The following is a 21,432-nucleotide window of genomic DNA, read 5'->3' on the forward strand; positions in this document are numbered from 1 at the left end:
TGTTACATGCTTTGAATGCACGAATTAATCACTAATCTTAAATATGAAAACCCTTAAATTAAGCAAGGTACTGTTGAGGAAAATTGATTAAGAATTAATTTGTAAGACGTATAAATAAACTTGACAAATATCGGATGTCAATTGAGAAACAAATCAACTAAACCGTAAAGATAGAGCACATTCGATAAACTTTATCCTTCGACACCGATAAACCAGACTGTGTCAGCTATGTACAAAGATAAGGCTCTGTCTGGCTTAAACCGACAGTTGTATTTGTATTGTATTACAAGCATGGAGAAAATAACCAAATATCTACTGCTTTTGTGCTTGCCATACTGTTTCGGAAATCGTGACGCGAGCCAATTAGAAAATGAAATTCAGCCTCTTCAATGTGATAACAATGGAATAATGGCATCCGTTAATCAGAAAATGGAAGAAATTGAAGAATTGCTGAAAGAAAAAGAAGAAAGAATGGAAAGATTGCTGAAAGAAAGAGATGTAGAAATGGAAAGAATCCTGTTGACTAAGGAAGAAGAAACGAAACGATTGCTAAAGGAAAGAGATGATCGAATTGGTAAGCTGGAGTCAGACTTACTGAATCAAAATGTTAGACTAGCACATGTTACACGGGACATGACGTCACTTAAACGTAATATCGTGCGGAAGAACACCTATGTGAACGGTTTAGTGAGAAAAATATCAGAACTAGAGAATGTAATGAATGGTGGTATACCGACAGCCCGTGGATCCAATAATGCCAATTCGAACATTGACACCAGTTCTGGATTGACTGATATTCCGGGTGTCCCCCAGTTTTCCTCCAGTGATGTTAAATCAAATATCTCCAGGGGAGCGGTCAAAGACGGGAACCACGAAGAGTTGCTAGTAAATCCATCACGACAAAAACGTAAGTACAAACCATAAAATAAAATTTAAAAAAAATTAGTTATGCTCATAGTGAGTCATACATCATCTATCTTATTGAATGATGAGAAACTTTATGATCATTTCCCGAGTACCGACTATTTTACCACATATTGTTTCGTATGTTTCAATGTTAAAAATCTATATTTAAATTTAATTGTTTAATAACTTTGTGAATACGTAAACTGTACAAAAGTCGATAATTGTCGAAAGTTTAAAACTTTGAGCGGCAAAGAAAAATATTTAGAACACTTTCAATACGTTTTCTATGCCAAAAATACAGCAAGTCATAATCCATACAACATTAATGTCGTTTATAATTTCGTCAATATTTATTGGAAATATATTTATAATATTATAGTAAGATTGCATATCAGCCATGCAGATAGGGCGTTATAATTGTATCTTCTGCCCACACGCAACACACCGCATACATGAGAGGCCGTCCTTACATGACCATAGCTGTTAATAGGACGTTAATAAATCAAACAAACAAACAAAAAATCTTCTGCCCATGTTGCATGATAAGATGCCTAAAATTTAGAGTCGTTTCTCTCCCTAAGTGACGTTTTCTCTTCTCAACGTCTTCCAAGAGATTTCCAAGAGCTACTTTTTTTTATATTTTATTGCATAAAAAAACATTTTACATATAAACAACTTGTACATAGTCATCATTCACTAACTTTCTCATCTCTCATTTTTTTAAGCATTTTATTATATGGTCATCTTAACTTCAGCATATTATCGCACTATTATTTCCTTTCGTTGTACAAATATATCTCATTCTCTCTCATTTTTATTACAATTATATCTTTCTCTTACTTACTCCTATTTCATTCATTATAATATCTTATATTTCAATAATGCTTGTTAGGTTGTATATTTTTTTACATCCTTCTCATCGACTCATTCTACATTCTCTCATTCTATTACAATAAACTTCATTTTCTAGTATCATAGTCAATTTTTCCAATGTCCCATCCAATACAAAAATGTTTGCTGTTCTGATTAAATTATTTTAGTGTGTCTGAATATAAAATTTTCGTCATGATCGTTTTGATATTTAATAATATTTTTTGCTTTCCAAATCCACCATTTTGATGTCATTATGATAAAACTGGTAATGATTTGCTGTTCCTTGTTGAAATAAGTATTCAGTCCTAACATAATGTGTTTTTCTTCCATAATATAATTAGGGGGTTAGTTAAATAGCCTTATAATGACATTCTTAAGGTGGTAGTCTCACATTCCCCAAAATTTTCCTGTCGTTCAATATTTTCCATATTTGATTTATGAAGTAAATATGGTGTTATGCATCTTCTGTCAAAGTTTCGAAGAAATTGAACCATCTATTTTTTCTAAATAAATATTCAAATTTGCCATTTTTAAGTAGATTCTGCACATGATAAAACAGCATTAGTCTGTACTAAATCTGCCCTGTAAATGAAAATAATTAACAAAATGTTCTACGATATATATATTGTTTAATTGATGTGATATATATCAATCCTTTTTTAAAGAAAATGCTTTACTTCTCGTCATAATTAATTTCTAGTGATCATTTTTGGAGGATATTAGGTAAAAAAGACGCAAGTAAATTACCTAAAATATTCTCACCAAAATGAAAATAAATCAAAATTGTGAAGTTCAATTTTTATAGAAAAATAACAGACTAAAAAGTGACAAAGTTGCTTTTAATCAGTCAATTTTCAAGAAAATTGAACCACAATTTGTCAAATAGAGCATTTTTAGCACCAAAAAACCTTCATTTTTCATTGAAAAAGACGGGATTCACAATAGAGTTATCTCCCCTAATATGTATACTTTTTATACATTCACTGCAGAATTTTCTGTTACAATATAGCCTAGATGTCAATACTTTTAGTTTTAAAATCATTAACAATGTTTAATTAATATAAATTTACCAGAAAATAGCAATTTAAGATTGATAGGATTATTTGTGTTGTTATTTTTCAAACTAATAAAATAATTTATTCATAAATTCAAACTTCAGAAAAGGGGGTATTAATCAAATCGCGGTCATTCAAATGCTTGAAGAGCTTGGGGCACTGTCATAACTCAAGCGTCTGTATGAAAAAATCATGATCTATCTCCCTTACCACGAGACTACATTCTTAATTTTTTGCCATAGTAATTCAATTTTTGGGCATGAATAAAATAAATGAGTTAAGGTTTCTTCATTAATTTTACAGAATGTACATAGGCCGTTTGATTTCTTTATTAGTTTAAGTTTATGTTCTGTGCTTACTATTCTTTGTATAAGTTTCCATTGAAAATCCTTACATTTTTTATCTGCTATTGAATATTTGATTGTTTGCCAAATTAGTTCCCAATTCATATCCTCGTTATTAAAGTAGTGTTCCCATTTGTTCATTTGTTTAGTTTTTGAGCTATTGCTATACAGAATGTGTTTAAAAACTTTTGAGGTCCTAAGTGTATTTATAATTTTCTCATTGTATATTAGACATAGATCGTCGGTGATCTTAGTAATTTCTTGGGCATTTTCTTGTTGGTTTTCTAAGATTTGTAACCAGTTACTAGGTATTGCCTTCTTTATTTTAGCAAATTCTGATATCCAGTTATGTCTGTTGATTAATTTATTCTGTAATGCTTCGGAAGTTATAAATCTGCTTTCTGTATTATTCCATACATGTTTGATTTTTTACATTCCGCTCTTACACCATTGTTTAAAGAAAAGTGGTTTGTGCTTAAATAATATTTTGCTATTGCCAAAAAGATTCATATTCAATATGCCTTGTCGGGTGTGATTAGAACATTTTTGGATAATGAACTGCCATTAAATTAAGGCCTGCTGAAATATGTCTGGTATTTTTCCGAGGTCTAACCCTTTTGTGGTGCTACATTTGCAAAGAAAGTAATCAATGTTGAACGCTTTATCGTAAGTTTGGAGCCAGTATTTTCCTAAGATATTCCATGCCTCTGTTTCACTGTGGATAAGCTTATATATCATTTTGACTTTTTTTATTTTATCAATAACGTCTATATCCAACATATCCAATCCACCCTGATTTCTTGACTGATAGCATAATTGTTTAGAGACCTTATGAATTTTGCTGTTCCATAGGAACTCGTAAATCAAATCGTTTATTTGAATTTTGTAGTTTTTCGGAATGGTCTTTTGAGATAATTCAAAATTTCCAAATACCTATACATAGTCCTTTTGTTTTTTCTAAGTTTACCTTTGCACCAGATGTTTTTTCATATCTAGATAGAATGTGGAAAATATTTGGTAAACTGTTCGCGCTACTAACAAAGAATTGAGATTCATCTGCGAACATATTAAGTTTTAATTGAATGCGCTTGTTATTTACACTTGGTAAGTCAATACCGTTGTTTAAAAAAAAAAAAAAAAAAAAAAAAAAACTTTTCCCATCCAAATAAATGGTTGATATTAGGTCTGTATGATCCAAGTTAAAGTCTCTTACCAAATGTATATGGAGAAAATCTAATGTTTCGGCTGTTTGCTCTCACTCTCAGATGTAAGAAATGACTCACTTCGGGGCCTTTTTTTCTTCCGGACTGTGAGCGCCTCCAGTTTATTGGTATCATTCACACAGTCTATGAATGTATCCATCAGCGTCTTTGCTCCTTTGGTGTTCACGTGAAGGCCGTCTTTGTCAAAAAGTTTACCGTTGGGTTTCCCTTTTTCCAGAAATACTGTGTCATTGTCAATGAATTGGAATTCATGTCTTTGACAGAATTTCTGAATAAAGGAATTCACAATTTTCCCAGTTCTGTTGAGTTGGTCTCCACTCTGGCCTGTAATGTTCCTCGGTAGAATGCTCGATACTGTGACTCGTGCTCCTGGATAGGAATCTTGGACTTTTCCCATGGCCTCAGTTAAGTTTATGTTCACTGTGTCAGGGTTGTGTCTATTTCTAGTGACATCATTAGTTCCCAGACTGATTATCACATCATTGACATCACTGTCTACACCTTCCTCATCGTGTGCCATTTTTATCAAATCATGAATGTCTTCAGATGTAGCTCCAGATTTCGAAATGATTTTTATTGATGAGTCTGTTGGTTTCACCCTTGCACAATTTGAGGCTCCAAAAACTAAGGATTTCACCTGTTGTTTACTAACAGTACCTGGATCACTGCATGGTATATCCCGCTGTACAACGCTACTATCGCCGGGATTATTTACCTTGCTTTGTGAGTGTCATTGCCCTTTTTGCCTACTGTATGCCAGTTCGCATCCCATGCGGTGGACCTGTCACTGTGAGTGAGCCTATTTTTAGATACACGAATTTCACCTGTGCAGTCTTTAGCCAGGAGAGTCGTTTCATCACACTTATAACACCTTTTGACTCTCGTGGGGCACCTGGATTGGGGGTGGTCAGATTGTTCACAATAAATACATTTTGTCCTGTCATTGTCACAGAATAGTCTGACAGTGTAATTCCCAAATGATGTGGTGTTGGGAATAGTAGGGATTGCATCGATCAGTTGTATATAACGTGTTCCCGTTTCAATATCTGTTCATTTAATAGTTCCCCTCTTCAGAGTACCAGATACCACTTTGCCATATTTTTCCATACATGTTGCTACATGTATATACTGGTCTGATAGTTCAATGGGAGCGTCTTTTATTGTGACTGTTGTTAGGGATCGATCAACATCTACTAGCTGTATTTGCCTTTCTCTCAATACTAGTCCAATTATCAATACTTTCCTTTTCACTTGTTGTCAGTTGAATGCCTTTTATGCTACCCCTGTCGCGGACCTCCTCTAAGCTGGCTAGGACTTCTCTATGAGTCAATCCTTGCAAACGTTTGGTGAAGAAATGCACCGTTGTATCCCGATTAACTTCCCTCATAGTGAGTCTATAGAATCATTGATTCAATAGTAGGTTCTGTATCAATTTGCAACAGAAAGCACTCACTGGAATAAAAAAGAGAGTTACCCCCCCCCCCTTGAAGTGTACTGCAGGTGGAATTTGCTCCAAGAGCTACTTACATATGACCTTCAGTTCAGCGCTTGTACCTATTTAATGAAGACTATGGATTCTATCCCCTAAAAAAACACCATAGTCTATAAAGCTAGTAGTTTCTGTTCCTGCTTAGCGCTCAGCATAAAGTGCTTGGGACGACCAGTTTGGCCGTTGTGAAGATAGTGTGACCGGATTGGGTGTGAATGTTGCAGTGCGATACCACAAAACAGGACAAAACCCCACTATTACAAATGTACAACACGAATTATACCGTAGCCTTCAAAAACATATATACACACACACATCAACATTTCTTGCATAGGAGACCATCTGTAAATGACGTTGACTGTTAATATGACGTAAATTTAATAACTAACAAGAGGCCCATGGGCCTTAACGGTCATCTGAGTACCTTGGCAATAATCATATAGGAAATTAATTAGATATAGTGTCATGGTTGCCATCTTCGATTGGGGATCAACCAGAGATGTAACAACACTTTGTTGGGACCATGTCAGGCTCCTTTCATGCAAGTTTCAGCCAAATCGAACCGGTAGAACTTGAGAAGAAGTTCAAAATGTGTTTTCAAGATGGCAGCTGTGGCGGCCATCTTGGATTTCGGATCAACCCGAAAAATAAGAACACTTTGTCGGGACCATGTCAGGATCATTTCATGCAAGTTTCAGCCAAATCGCACTTGTAGAACTTGAGAAGAAGTTCAAAATGTGTTTTCAAGATGGTGGCTGTGGCGGCCATCTTGGATTTTGGATCGACCCGAAAAATAAGAACACTTTGTCGGGACCATGTCAGGATCATTTCATGCAAGTCTCAGCCAAATCGCACCGGTATAAACCTGAGAAGAAGTTCAAAATGTGTTTTCAAGATGGCGGCTGTGGCGGCCATCTTGGATTTCGGATCGACCCGAAAATAACAACACTCTGTCGGAACCATGTCAGGATCATTTCATGCAAGTTTCAGCCAAATCGCACTAGTAGAACTTGAGAAGAAGTTCAAAATGTGTTTTCAAGATGGCGGCTGTGGCGGCCATCTTGGATTTCGGATCAACCCGAAAAATAACAACACTTTGTCGGGACTATGTCAGGATCATTTCATGCAAGTTTCAGCCAAATCGCACTAGTAGAACTTGAGAAGAAGTTCAAAATGTGTTTTCAAGATGGCGGCTGTGGCGGCCATCTTGGATTTCGGATCGACCCGAAAAATAACAACACTTTGTCGGAACCATGTCAGGATCATTTCATGCAAGTTTCAGCCAAATCGCACTAGTAGAACTTGAGAAGAAGTTCAAAATGTGTTTTCAAGATGGCGGCTGTGGCGGCCATCTTGGATTTCGGATCGACCCGAAAAATAACAACACTTTGTCGGGACCATGTCAGGATCATTTCATGCAAGTCTCAGCCAAATCGCACTGGTAGAACTTGAGAAGAAGTTCAAAATGTGTTTTCAAGATGGCGGCTGTGGCGGCCATCTTGGATTTCGGATCGACCCGAAAAATAACAACACTTTGTCGGGACCATATCAGGATCATTTCATATAAGTTTCAGCTCAATCCCACTGGTCAAACTTGAGAAGAAGATTGAAATGTGAAAAGTTTACGGACGGCGGACGGCGGACGGCGGACGGCGCACGGCGCACGACGACGGACGAAGCATGATGACTATAGGTCATCCTGACCCTTCGGGTCAGATGACCTAAAAACGAAACCAATAACAAGAGGCCCATGGGCCTTAACGGTCATCTGACTATTAGTACAAAACAACATAGTCGTTTAAAGATTTTAGCCTATTTGACCCCTGTGACCTTGATTGAAGATCAAGATTTTTCATTAGTACAAACTTAGTAGCCCTTCATCCCGGCATGTCACAGGCCCAATATCAAGTCTCTAGGCCTCTTAATTATTCACAAGTTATTTAAAATGTTTAGCCATCGTGACCCCTGTGACCTTGAATGAAGGTCCTTCATTTGTACAAACTTGAAAGCCCTTCATCCCAGCATGCTGCAGGCCCAATATGTATTCCCTTGGCCTTCTGGTTCATGGGAAAAAGTCGCTAAAGATTTTAGTCTTTTTGACCCCATGACCTTGAATGATGATCAAGGTCATTCATTTGACCAAACTTGATAGTCCTTCATCCAAATATGTCAAGGGCCTAATATCAGGTGATTATGCCTCTTATTTATTCACAATTAGTATTTTAGCCTATTTGACCCCTGTGACCTGGAATGAAGGTCAAGATCCTTTATTGAAGCCCTTTATCCTAGCATGCTACAGGCAAAATATCAGTACACTGGGCCTTTCAGTTATTGAGAAGGAGTCGTTTGAAAGAAAAGTTTACGCACGGCGCACGACGACGGACGATGCATGATGACAATCGATCATCCTGACCCTTCGGGTCAGATGACCTAAAAATCTTATGTATTTGTTCTGTTTCAGGTGTTGTGCCCTCTACGGCAAGCCCTCAAACACCCGTAGCCTTCCACACGACCATCACTACCAAGGCGTTTACCCCTGACGATACAGTAGTGTTTGACAAGGAAACACTAGACCAAGGGAACGGGTATAACCCGGGGGACGGGATCTACACCGTCCCAGAGACGGGTACCTATGTCTTCACATGGACAGTAATTTGCGATAGACATGGATTTATCCAAACTGTTTTAGTTGCTAATGGAGTCGTTCGAGGTTCATCCTGGACGGAGGCTACAGATGTTAACGACCTTCACCAAACGACCGCTGTCGTCGTCCTTCCGCTTAACCAGGGGGACCATGTGTTCATCCGCATGGGACACACATACGGTACTGGACATATAGTTACCGATAGCACCCTCGGCGTCTCTACGTTCTCAGGCTGGAAACTGGTTTAAATGTCTGTATATAATATAGATAATAAAGCGATTAAGAATTGTTTCGTATTCACCTTGACTTCATTATATGCCATCGTGCTTCGACAGTGATCGTCCGCCGTGCATAAACTGCTCACCATATCAAGATTTATTTGTAGTTCAGTCGAGAGTTATCTCACTTTGTTAGATCACTCACTCTGATGGCAAAAATGGCGGCGTGCTTTAATTTTGAAAGCAGACGGACAACAATTACACACCCAAACACAACGAAACCGTTGAGTTCATATAAGTAAGTGTCTTTATTTTATATTAATGTTTGATCTACACCACTTGGTCATTCCCAATACCAGTGATACGACGTATATTTGGTTGATTATCAGTCCGAAGCGTCAGATGTCGGTGTCGTTGGCTTATATCAGGTTGGGCACAACCCTGCATATAAGTAACAGTAAGACCTATCCATTTGAGTAACAATTACCCATTTGAGTTATCATTTAGTTACTCAAATGAAAAATTTTGTGAAAAGAAAACACATAATGTTGTTTTCAAAATTGTTTTCAAGCTGGTAACTGACATTAACTGTTACTTAAATGGGTAAATCTTACCCATATCCAGGGTTCTGAAAAAATGCCAAAAACAAAACTAACGTCGACAGTTAGGCCTAGAACATTGTAGAATCTATTAGTCTAGCTCCTCGAATTTCATTCGTCTTTTTCGTTCAAGTCAATCAAGATTAATGAATTTCTGATTTAGGGAATCTTGCTAGTTCTACTGAGAAGATACCCAGTGAACGCCGAAAGAAAGTTGGAGAATGGAAGGCAGGCATATACCCAAAAGAGATAGTAGAGGATGCAGAAGATGGCTATGTGAAAATCCACTACAAAGGTAAACTAGTTTTCACGGATAGATTTACTACAGACATGTAAACCTTTATGCCTTTATGCCTTTGCCAGGGATCAAACTCGGGACCTCTGGATTGCTAACATTAGCCTGACGCTCAACCGATCGAGCTAAAGAGATGTTCGCTCTAGCCGAGCAATATATTGCGGCTAGTATTTACCAGGGTTACATATATCTAATGTACCGTATTCGACCCATTAAGCGCACATGTCCCTATAAGCCTCAATTTCAATTGCCCAGGCTTAAATAAAGACCAAAACGACACAAAACTGTAAAGATTAATTAGATTTGCAATAATTATGTCTCATCAGCATATTTCCATTATTTGGTCGAATACGGTATATACATGAATTTGTAATACTGTACTAGTTGGGCGACACCTGAAGGAGTGTCGCGGATGAAATGAAGAGAAGAGAAAGGGAAGATAACTCTTGCTGTTACCCTTAAACGGGACCAATTCCATTAGGTTATGAACGAAAGGCCGATGGGCCTTAACGGTCATCTGACTATTGGCACAATACAACACCTCAAAGAATAAAGAAGTGGCACACAGTTATAAGGCAATCCAAAAAACTCATTTATTAGAAGAAGTGCAGGTCCTGATATATTTAATGAATTAGACCATGAATGAAGGTCCCTTGATCCCCACCATGCTGCAAATCCAATTTCCAGTCTCAAGGTAGTCATTCATGTTACAGGCTCAATATCAGGTCTCTATAGGCCTTTAAGTTATTCACACGAAGTCGTTAAAATTTTTTAGCCTATTTGACCTGATGAAGGTCAAGATAATTTATTTGAACAAACTTTATAGCCCTTCATCCAAGCATGCCACAGACCCTATATGAGTACCCTGGGACTTTTGGTTCTTGAGAAGAAGTCGTTTAAAGATTTTAGCATTTTTGACCCCTGTGACCTTGAGTGAAGGTCAAGGTCCTTCATTTGAACAAACTTGGTAGCCATTCATTCTAGCATGCGACAGACCCAATATCAGATCTCTAGGCCTCTTGGTTATTCACAAGAGGTCATTTAAAGATTTTACCCTATTTGACCCCTGTGACCTTGAATGAAGGTCATTGTCCTTCATTTGAACAAAGTTGGTAGCCATTAATCTGTGCATGTCACAGGCCCAATATCAGGTCTCTAGGGTACTTATTTATTCACATGAAGTCGTTTAAAGATTTTAGCCTATTTGACCCCTGTGATCTTGAATGAAAGTCAAGGTCATCTGTTTGAACAAATTTGGTAGCCATTTATTCTAGCATGCCAGAGACCCAATATCAGATCTCTAGGCCTCTTAGTTATTCACAAGAGGTCATTTAAAGATTTTACCCTATTTGACCCCTGTGACCTTGAATGAAGGTCATTGTCCTTCATTTGAACAAAGTTGGTAGCCATTCATCTGTGCATGTCACAGGCCCAATATCAGGTCTCTAGGCTACTTATTTATTCACATGAAGTCGTTTAAAGATTTTAGCCTATTTGACCCCTGTGATCTTGAATGAAAGTCAAGGTCATCTGTTTGAACAAATTTGGTAGCCATTTATTCTAGCATGCCAGAGACCCAATATCAGATCTCTAGGCCTCTTAGTTATTCACAAGAGGTCATTTAAAGATTTTACCCTATTTGACCCCTGTGACCTTGAATGAAGGTCATTTTCCTTCATTTGAACAAAGTTGGTAGCCATTCATCTGTGCATGTCACAGGCCCAATATCAGGTCTCTAGGCTACTTATTTATTCACATGAAGTCGTTTAAAGATTTTAGATTTTAGCCTATTTGACCCCTGTGATCTTGAATGAAAGTCAAGGTCATCTGTTTGAACAAATTTGGTAGCCATTTATTCTAGCATGCCAGAGACCCAATATCAGATCTCTAGGCCTCTTAGTTATTCACAAGAGGTCATTTAAAGATTTTACCCTATTTGACCCCTGTGACCTTGAATGAAGGTCATTGTCCTTCATTTGAACAAAGTTGGTAGCCATTCATCTCTGCATGTCACAGGCCCAATATCAGGTCTCTAGGCTACTTATTTATTCACATGAAGTCATTTAAAGATTTTAGCCTATTTGACCCCTGTGACCTTGAATGAAAGTCAAGGTCATCTGTTTGAACAAATTTGGTAGCCATTTATTCTAGCATGCCACAGACCCAATATCAGATCTCTAGGCCTCTTAGTTATTCACAAGAAGTTGTTTAAAATCTTTTTAGCCTATTTGACCCCTGTGACCTTGAATGAAGGTCAAGGTCATTCATTTGAACAAACTTGGTAGCCCTTCATCCCAGCATGCTACAGGCCAAATATCAGTACCCTGGGCCTTTCATTTGAATGAAAAAGTTTTGCACTGCAGACTGCAGACGGCGCACGATGACGGACGATGCATGATGACAATAGATCTTCCTGACCTAAAAATATACCTGAGCTTGAAGTCATTTAAGGATTTTAGTCTATTTGACCCCTGTGACCTTGAATAAAGGTCAAGGTTATTTATTTAAACAACCTTGGTAGTTCATTGTATAATATATACTGGCAGTTAACCTGAAAGATACAATATAATTGATTGTCTATAAAAACACCAATAAAGGAATGTAATTAAAAAATGAAAAAATCCTTTTAAGCTACATCCTCAATACTAACTCCATGGGTAACTATCACTGACGTAATATCCACTCTTGGAATATCTCATAGTAACTTGGAGCCACTTCAGAAGAAACAAACTGACCAATCGCAGGCTTGCAGAAATCATTTTTGGCTACATCCTCAATACTCCAGGGGTTACTATCACTGACGTAATATCCACCCATGGACTAATATCTCTTAGTAAAATTGGATGCAGTTCAGAAGAAAACAAGAGGCCCAAGAGGCCTTGATGGTCACCTGAGTGCTGATACAGAAAGAACATTGCAAAAATGGTTCAAATCTTTAAAAAAGCATTTATGAATTAAAAGAAACCCCTTTTGGACCCAATCCTCAGGCCCCGGGGGGTCAGTCATGGAAAATTTGTTAATAGGATTCAATGGCCATATCATACTGATAATTCTGACAACATTTGACTCATTTTCTATTACAAATGACCAAATAATGTTCAAAAATGTGTTTTCCCTATAAAAACTATAGTAAACTTGACCCCTCCCTGCACACGGTTCATATATAATTCATAATTATTGTAAAGGACCTTAAGACCTTTCCATCTATGAAGAGTATTTGATTCTACCATTTCCACAATTTTAGATGAAGGTTTTTGAAGTTTAAGCCTATCCTATTTGACCCATTTTAGCCCCACCCCTCAGGCCCCTGGGGGTCAGTTATGGGAAATATGTTAATATGATTCATTGACCATTTCATACTGATAATTCTGATTCATTTTCTATTACAAATGACCAAATAATGCTCAAAAATGTGTTTTACCTAAATAAACTATAGTAAACTTGAGCCCCTCCCCATGTGATTCCATCTATGAAGAGTATTTGATTCCTATCAAATCCTAAGCTATTTTCTTAAATAAAGGGAGACTTAAAACTTGAATGTGGCATTTTATAATTGTCCCTATGACATACAATTAAGCAAGGAGTTCATCATAATTGCTATTGCTGCCTGGAATATGCATTTTCATGAATAACCATGCAAAAGTCTCTGCAAGCTACCCCCATTTTATCGAAAAAAAAAGTTAAAAAAATGGTAATAATAGACAATATCGCCTGGCTGGCACTCAATCTCTTACAAATACATACATTCTAGAGAACAAGAAATGTTAAACAGTTTTTTACAGAGAAAAAAAAAAAACAAAATAAAACTACTGCTATAATCAAGTTAAAATAACCAGAAAATGTATAAATCTATGCAATAGATGTATAAATGTATGTATGTACTTCATATGATTGCAATTACTATACATACATGTATAATGTATATGGTATGTCGGAGTGAATGTGTATATGCCTGTATTATGTAATGTACTATAAAATGTCTTGAAAAAAAAAAAAAAATATAAAAAAAATAAAATAACCAGAATTCATTTAATATGGATTTTATCGTTTCATAATGACACAGCATCAAAGATTTGAAAAATATCATGTAATTATACATGTACATCACGAATAATCATGTAAAAGTCTCTCTCTGCTACCCCCATTTTATCAATAAGAAACTGTTTTTCCACATGTAGATAAAAAAAATGTCAAAATATAGACAATATTGGTCTGACCGAATACTCAATCCAAAACTAAACATACATTTCTCTGTTTTTGCAATTCTTTTAGTGATATTGAGCATTTTGCTAGAAAATATACCTTAAAAAATAATAAGCCAATTACCTCCCTTTATCCAATTCCAATGAAAACTGTTCATATGAACATTTAAAGAATATAAAGTTTTTAATTTAAAACCCACGTACCCTTTAACAAGTAAGTCAGTTGTTTGATGGTATACATGCAGCTGATCATACATGTTCTTGCATAAGATATTTAACAATACAGTGCTTTAATCAAGAAATGCCTTGGAAATGTATAATGCTAATTCGAAAATCATGTTGGGCAATTAGGGTAATGAGTTATATTAGGTGCCAATCTTTCTAATTATCATAACATTTATGAGACCTTTTATGAGAACTCTATTCGTGGGGCCACGGTGACCAAGTGGTAAAGTTGTCCCAACATATTACCACAAGCCGTCCACCTCTGGGTCACAAGTTCGAATCCTATGTGGAGAATTTGCCAGGTACTGACAGTTGGTCGGTGATTTTTCTCCAGGTTCTCCGGCTTTCCTCCACCATCAAACCTGGCACGTCCTTAAATGACCCTGCATGGCTGTTAATAGGACGTTAAACTAATAAAAAAAGAGAACTCTATTCTATATCCGAATTGTACATCCTAATTGGAAACACATATGGTACCAGTTAATTAAATTATTTTAAATCCTTGATACTGCTGAATGATATGAAAATCAGTTAAAAAATCATCACATTAAAGGATCTATTTGTAGCTTTTATTCATACGCAGAAATGAAGTACTTAATTGGTACATCTTTCATACTTCAGTCTTTTGTTTTATTAATCATATTTAATTTTTATATTGAGGAAGATTACCTACATATATATATATATAGGTACTAGTATTTAAAATAGTTACCGTTTCCAAGTGTTATTCATCACAGATGAAAAAAATGTCAACAGCAAGCAAATCATATATTTAAAAGTCTATACCTTAACCGAAATGGCTTTCAATGTATCAATTTTTTTTTTTAATTTTTTTTTGATTTAGAAACATTTTTGAAAACCTTTCTCAAGCTGATGAGGCTGTTACAAGTTTGACATTCACTACGGTATAGTGAGTGTTATAACTAGGTCTCCTTTTACCTAGATACTGTATGATATTTTAAAAAAACCCAGAAAACTGTTGTTATTTTGGAAATAAAATGTCAAAATATCCTTAAAGGCTCGTGGTATTTCAAATTTTATAAATTTAAGTTTAATAAATTTCAAATGATGTAGCCATGAGTGTAAGATTCTATTTATCACATAACTAGTATTAATCAAAACATAGTCAAAACTTCAGTGATTCTGACAGGACAGTGGCGTAGGAAGATGAAACGTAGTGTGGGGGGGGGGGGCAAAGGTCCTCAATATTTCATAATTTCATAACACCCCCCACCCCCGCGCCCCGCACCCACAGGAGATACTTGATTTACTTTTTTCATATATCATTACATATTTATTGGGGGTCCGAGGGATTTGAACATACCGGATTCACACCATCGGCACATTGTTGTGTAACTCAAAATAATAATCAACTGATTGTCTTGCTAAGACATATAAACAAATAAATCTTTTAAGAAGCATTTTTTGTAATAGTATAATTCCTTGGTGGACATTTTTAGTCTAGTTCGTGTGTATTGAATTTTCATTATTAAAGGTTTGAACATTACATGCTTGAATGTTTTAGGAAACACGCAGCGAAATATTTTCTAAAAAGTTCAAAAATGTGTAGGAGGACCCTTTTTTCTTTCAAATGTGAATTTTTAGAATATTTCACTCGGCAAAAATGGGGGGGGGGCAAAAAGACATGTTTGCCCCCCACCCTGCCCCCCCCCCCCCCCCCGCTTCCTACGCCCCTGCAGGAAAAAGGGCATCCATGGTGCTTAGTTTAAAGTGCACCTTGACCTCAATAAATGACCACCAGATCAGAGTCCAGGGGCACCAAGAAGATATCAACAACTTCCTTTACAAGGAAAAATCTTACAAATTTTCTTGAACATTGTTTATTTAATTCTAGATCTATTGAATCCTTGAGAGAATAGCCAGGGCTTAAGCTCTGGGTCAAAATTGGGATTACTTTGTTTAGTTTCAATTCTGTTTTATGTAAGAGTGGCGAATCAGGCTTGGATTCGACGTGTCAACCGAGATAATCATACAACATCACAGACGCCATTAATATCTACGACGCCACAATAACGTTCGTCTTACAACATTTATAACATGACTGTATATAACATTGTTAAATGGGTCAGAGTGATATTATACATGTATGCTAATTTTCACAACACGGGTCAATCTGATGATTCCTGTCGGCATCCTAATTATTACGCAGTAGTTGTCTATCACTATACACAACACAGCAAAATTGTAAAATGAATTTTCATTAATATTATTGCCCTCACCCACCCAGTCTGTACAGTAACTTAAGCCTAAGCAATTATTATGTGTCATGTAAAACTGCAGTGCATACAAATGTCCATATCTACATGTAATAATGTTGATCATATCCATTGTCAAACTACATGTACATTGTTACCATTTTTTTCTGGTTTGTTTTCTTTAGTTGTCTAATATTCAGATTACTCAAAGACGTTTCGGTACCTTCTGAAAGTCATTTCGCCCTGTTCACTTTATGATACCGAAAAGACTTCCGCATGTACCGAAATGACATGTAACGAAGCTAACGTTACGTACGTTACATGTGAGTGTGCATGACTTTATGGTTTAAACTACTAGCAATTTAATCATATGCTCAAACAATATATTAGGAGATACATATATTCAAACGGCATCTGCCTCAAAGTCGGTACAGTTGTCAGTTTACGTGCTGTTAAGCCACGATTTAGAACACATGAATGGTTCTGTTGTCAGACAGTCACTCGCGATGGTGATCATAAACAGACTGTAAACAGTACCTAACGTTATATTTGCAGGCCTACAAAAACAATCAAATATATCTGATAATACTAATATCCACCGATAATGATATTGATGTCTATAACAAGTAAAATGAACAATTACTTACCTGATAATGCCGGATTTAACTTGAACATCAAGGCGGCTTCAACGTTTTTACTCAACCGGATACAAACAATACACTTTCCTTATAGGGGGCGCGATAGTCTGCGCCATGATTTTGTGCGTTCGAGACAGTACAAATAGATTCATTTCACTGTTGCACTTGTTGGGCGCATTTTTGTAACATAAATTTGATGTTTAGTGCATACATTATTTACTCATTTTATAATGTTTAGTCACTTCTACAGAAAATTTCAAAAATATCACTCATTTTTAAATGGTACATTTGCCGGTCCAATCGTTCAGAATAGCTCAGAAGGAAGGCGCCTGGGACCCCGAAATATCTCGTCTGTTGTGGAAATTTACCGAGAACCTGCGAAATACCACCTTTATTCATGGCTGTATTGTGGCCGTTGTATATAACATTTCCAAAAGTAAGAACTACCGTTTTGTTCAGAATTACAAGGACTTTTTATATGTAGAGTTCTAGCTTCTCAGCTTTATAAATTTATTTACTAGGATAGATTAAACAGAAATCAGTGGTCAAAATGCCGATTCAATCCACTACAAAGGTAAACTAGTTTTCACGGATAGATTTACTACAGACATGTAAACCTTTATGCCTTTATGCCTTTGCCAGGGATCAAACTCGGGACCTCTGGATTGCTAACATTAGCCTGACGCTCAACCGATCGAGCTAAAGAGATGTTCGCTCTAGCCGAGCAATATATTGCGGCTAGTATTTACCAGGGTTACATATATCTAATGTACCGTATTCGACCCATTAAGCGCACATGTCCCTATAAGCCTCAATTTCAATTGCCCAGGCTTAAATAAAGACCAAAACGACACAAAACTGTAAAGATTAATTAGATTTGCAATAATTATGTCTCATCAGCATATATTTCCATTATTTGGTCGAATACGGTATATACATGAATTTGTAATACTGTACTAGTTGGGCGACACCTGAAGGAGTGTCGCGGATGAAATGAAGAGAAGAGAAAGGGAAGATAACTCTTGCTGTTACCCTTAAACGGGACCAATTCCATTAGGTTATGAACGAAAGGCCGATGGGCCTTAACGGTCATCTGACTATTGGCACAATACAACACCTCAAAGAATAAAGAAGTGGCACACAGTTATAAGGCAATCCAAAAAACTCATTTATTAGAAGAAGTGCAGGTCTTGATATATTTAATGAATTAGACCATGAATGAAGGTCCCTTGATCCCCACCATGCTGCAAATCCAATTTCCAGTCTCAAGGTAGTCATTCATGTTACAGGCTCAATATCAGGTCTCTATAGGCCTTTAAGTTATTCACACGAAGTCGTTTAAAAGATTTTAGCCTATTTGACCTGATGAAGGTCAAGATAATTTATTTGAACAAACTTTATAGCCCTTCATCCAAGCATGCCACAGACCCTATATGAGTACCCTGGGACTTTTGGTTCTTGAGAAGAAGTCGTTTAAAGATTTTAGCATTTTTGACCCCTGTGACCTTGAGTGAAGGTCAAGGTCCTTCATTTGAACAAACTTGGTAGCCATTCATTCTAGCATGCGACAGACCCAATATCAGATCTCTAGGCCTCTTGGTTATTCACAAGAGGTCATTTAAAGATTTTACCCTATTTGACCCCTGTGACCTTGAATGAAGGTCATTGTCCTTCATTTGAACAAAGTTGGTAGCCATTAATCTGTGCATGTCACAGGCCCAATATCAGGTCTCTCTAGGCTACTTATTTATTCACATGAAGTCGTTTAAAGATTTTAGCCTATTTGACCCCTGTGATCTTGAATGAAAGTCAAGGTCATCTGTTTTGAACAAATTTGGTAGCCATTTATTCTAGCATGCCAGAGACCCAATATCAGATCTCTAGGCCTCTTAGTTATTCACAAAGAGGTCATTTAAAGATTTTACCCTACCCTTTTGACCCCTGTGACCTTGAATGAAGGTCATTGTCCTTCATTTGAACAAAGTTGGTAGCCATTCATCATTCACATGAAGTCGTTTGTGCATGTCACAGGCCCAATATCAGGTCTCTAGGCTACTTATTTATTCACATGAAGTCGTTTTAAAGATTTTAGCCTATTTGACCCTGTGATCTTGAATGAAAGTCAAGGTCATCTGTTTGAACAAATTTGGTAGCCACTTGGTAGCCCTTCATCCCCAGCATGCTACAGGCCAAATATCAGTACCCTCAGGCCTTTCATTTGAATGAAAAAGTTTTGCACTGCAGACTGCAGACGGCGCACAATGACGGACGATGCATGATGACAATAGATCTTTCCTGACCCTAAAAAATATACCTGAGCTTGAAGTCATTTAAAGGGATTTTAGTCTATTTGACCCCTGTGACCTTGAATAAAGGTCAAGGTTATTTATTTTAAACAACTTGGTATTTCATTGTATAATATATACTGGCAGTTAACCTGAAAGATACAATATAATTGATTGTCTATAAAAAACACACCAATAAAGGAATGTAATTAAAAAATGAAAAAATCCTTTTAAGCTACATCCATCCTCAATACTAACTCCATGGGTGTAACTATCACTGACGTAATATCCACTCTTGGAATATCTCATAGTAACATTGGAGCCACTTCAGAAGAAACAAACTGACCAATCACAGCTTGCAGAAATCAATTTTTTGGCTACATCCTCAATACTCCAGGGGTTACTATCACTGACGTAATATCCACCCATGGACTAATATCTCTTAGTAAAAAAATGGATGCAGTTCAGAAGAAAACAAGAGGCCCAAGAGGCCTTGATGGTCACCTGAGTTGCTGATACAGAAAGAACATTGCAAAGTTGGTTCAAATCTTTAAAAAACATTTATGAATTTAAAAGAAACTGCCCTTTAAACCCAATTTGAAAAATTTGGTAGTCATGGAAAATTTGTTAATCAGGATTCAATGGATCATCATAGTGATAATTCAGCCTTCAATGTGAAATTTTTGACAAACATTTTCTAAGGGCCTTAAAATGTACCAAATAATGTTCAAAAATGTGTTTGGTAGCCATCCCTTCGATTTGGGAAAACCAGTAAATTAACAACACTTTTACTTTGATTACCCAAACATGATCAATTCATGAAGTTTCAGGTTCAAATATAATAATTCATAATTTTGTAATGGTGTTTTAAGATGGCCTGTTTCATCCATCTTGAGTTTTTTGACTAATTTCCAACAATTTTAGGAAATGTTTTTCAAGTTTATGCTAAGTTTCAGCCAAATCGCAATGGTAGTTATGGACTTGAAAATTTGAAATGTTCAAAATGTATTTACTCAAATTATTTTGCTTTTGGCGGCTATCTTGGATTACGAATCGACCTAAAATAATCTGCAACACTTAAATACTTTGTGGGCCATATCAGGATCATTTCATGATATAAGTTTCACAAATTACACAAATAATAAAACTTGAGAAGAAGTTCAAAATGTGTTTTCAAAAACTTGGCGGCTGTGGCGGCCTTGAATTTCCCACATTTTACGATCCGAAAAATCAAAACACTTTGTTAAACAAATGTCAGGAATTTTAAATGCAAGTTTCAGCCTAAACTTCGCACCGGTGACCTAAACACTTTTGAGAAGAAGTTCAAAATGATGTGTTTTCAAGATTGCGGTGAATTTGGCGGCCATTTTGAACTTTGGATTGACCGAAAAGTAACACTAGTCGATGACAATGTCAGGATCATTTCATGACATAGTTTACTATCAAAATTCACTCTCAGTAGAACTTGAGAAGAAGTTCAAAATGTGTTTTCCTGATTGCGGTTAACGGCCATCTTGAATTACGGATCGACCCCCGAAAAATAACACATTAGTAAAGGGACCATATCAGGATCATTTTATGCAATTTCTTGCCAAAATCGCACTGTAGAACTTGAGAAGAATTCAAAATGTGCTTTTTGGCATAGATGTCGGCTTTGGCCTTACCATCTTCGGATTTCGGATAGTCAACCCGAAAAATAAACAACACTTGTCAGGGACCAATGTTACATTGATCATTTAAATGCAAGATTTCAGCCTAATTGCAACATAATATGCAAAAAATGAAATTTTAGAAATATAACTATGTAAATGTGTTTTTGTCAAGATGGCAAAATATTTGAATACATTTTTGAGTAATTTAAATTTCCCCTGGCTGATCGACCCGAAAAAAACAACACTTTGTCGGGAACAATTATATATCATTTTCCATGCAAATTTCAGCCAAAACGACATAAATTATGTAGAACTTGATTGATATAAGTTCAAAATGTGAAAAGTTAACATTGTATTATTCGGACGGCAGCTTTTGCATAAGTATTACGGCGGAATATTCAATTTTAAACATTTTGTCACGACAAATTCAAGACAATGGCAGGTCATTTACCTAATAACACAAACAAGAAAGTGTGCCAACATTTACAATGTATAATATCATCAATAACAAAACAATTCAACCATGACCATACATTTACAATGCATATATATCTAATAACAAAAAACA

General features: G+C 36.4%; 1 protein-coding gene and 1 pseudogene across 1 annotated transcript; both read left to right on the forward strand.

Annotated features, from left to right (window-relative positions):
- The first annotated feature begins 273 nt into the window (after positions 1 to 273).
- LOC138310699 (kinesin-related protein 12-like) lies at positions 274 to 8,823 on the forward strand. Its single transcript, XM_069252031.1, has 2 exons — positions 274 to 907; positions 8,352 to 8,823. The coding sequence occupies exons 1-2, from the start codon at positions 292 to 294 to the stop codon at positions 8,780 to 8,782; spliced, it is 1,047 nt and encodes a 348-aa protein (XP_069108132.1). The 5' UTR covers positions 274 to 291; the 3' UTR covers positions 8,783 to 8,823.
- A 147-nt stretch (positions 8,824 to 8,970) lies between these two features.
- The window catches only part of LOC138310777 (uncharacterized), a 64,022-nt pseudogene continuing 51,560 nt past the window's right edge, over positions 8,971 to 21,432 (forward strand).

Source organism: Argopecten irradians, chromosome 16 (assembly GCF_041381155.1).
Source record: "Argopecten irradians isolate NY chromosome 16, Ai_NY, whole genome shotgun sequence".
NCBI lineage: Eukaryota > Metazoa > Mollusca > Bivalvia > Pectinida > Pectinidae > Argopecten > Argopecten irradians.

Coding starts and splice junctions, on each gene's coding strand:
- LOC138310699 (XM_069252031.1), top strand. CDS start 292: ATGGAGAAAATAACCAAATATCTACTGCTTTTGTGCTTGCCATACTGT. Junction 908..8,351: donor AAATCCATCACGACAAAAAC/GTAAGTACAAAC, acceptor GTTCTGTTTCAG/GTGTTGTGCCCTCTACGGCA.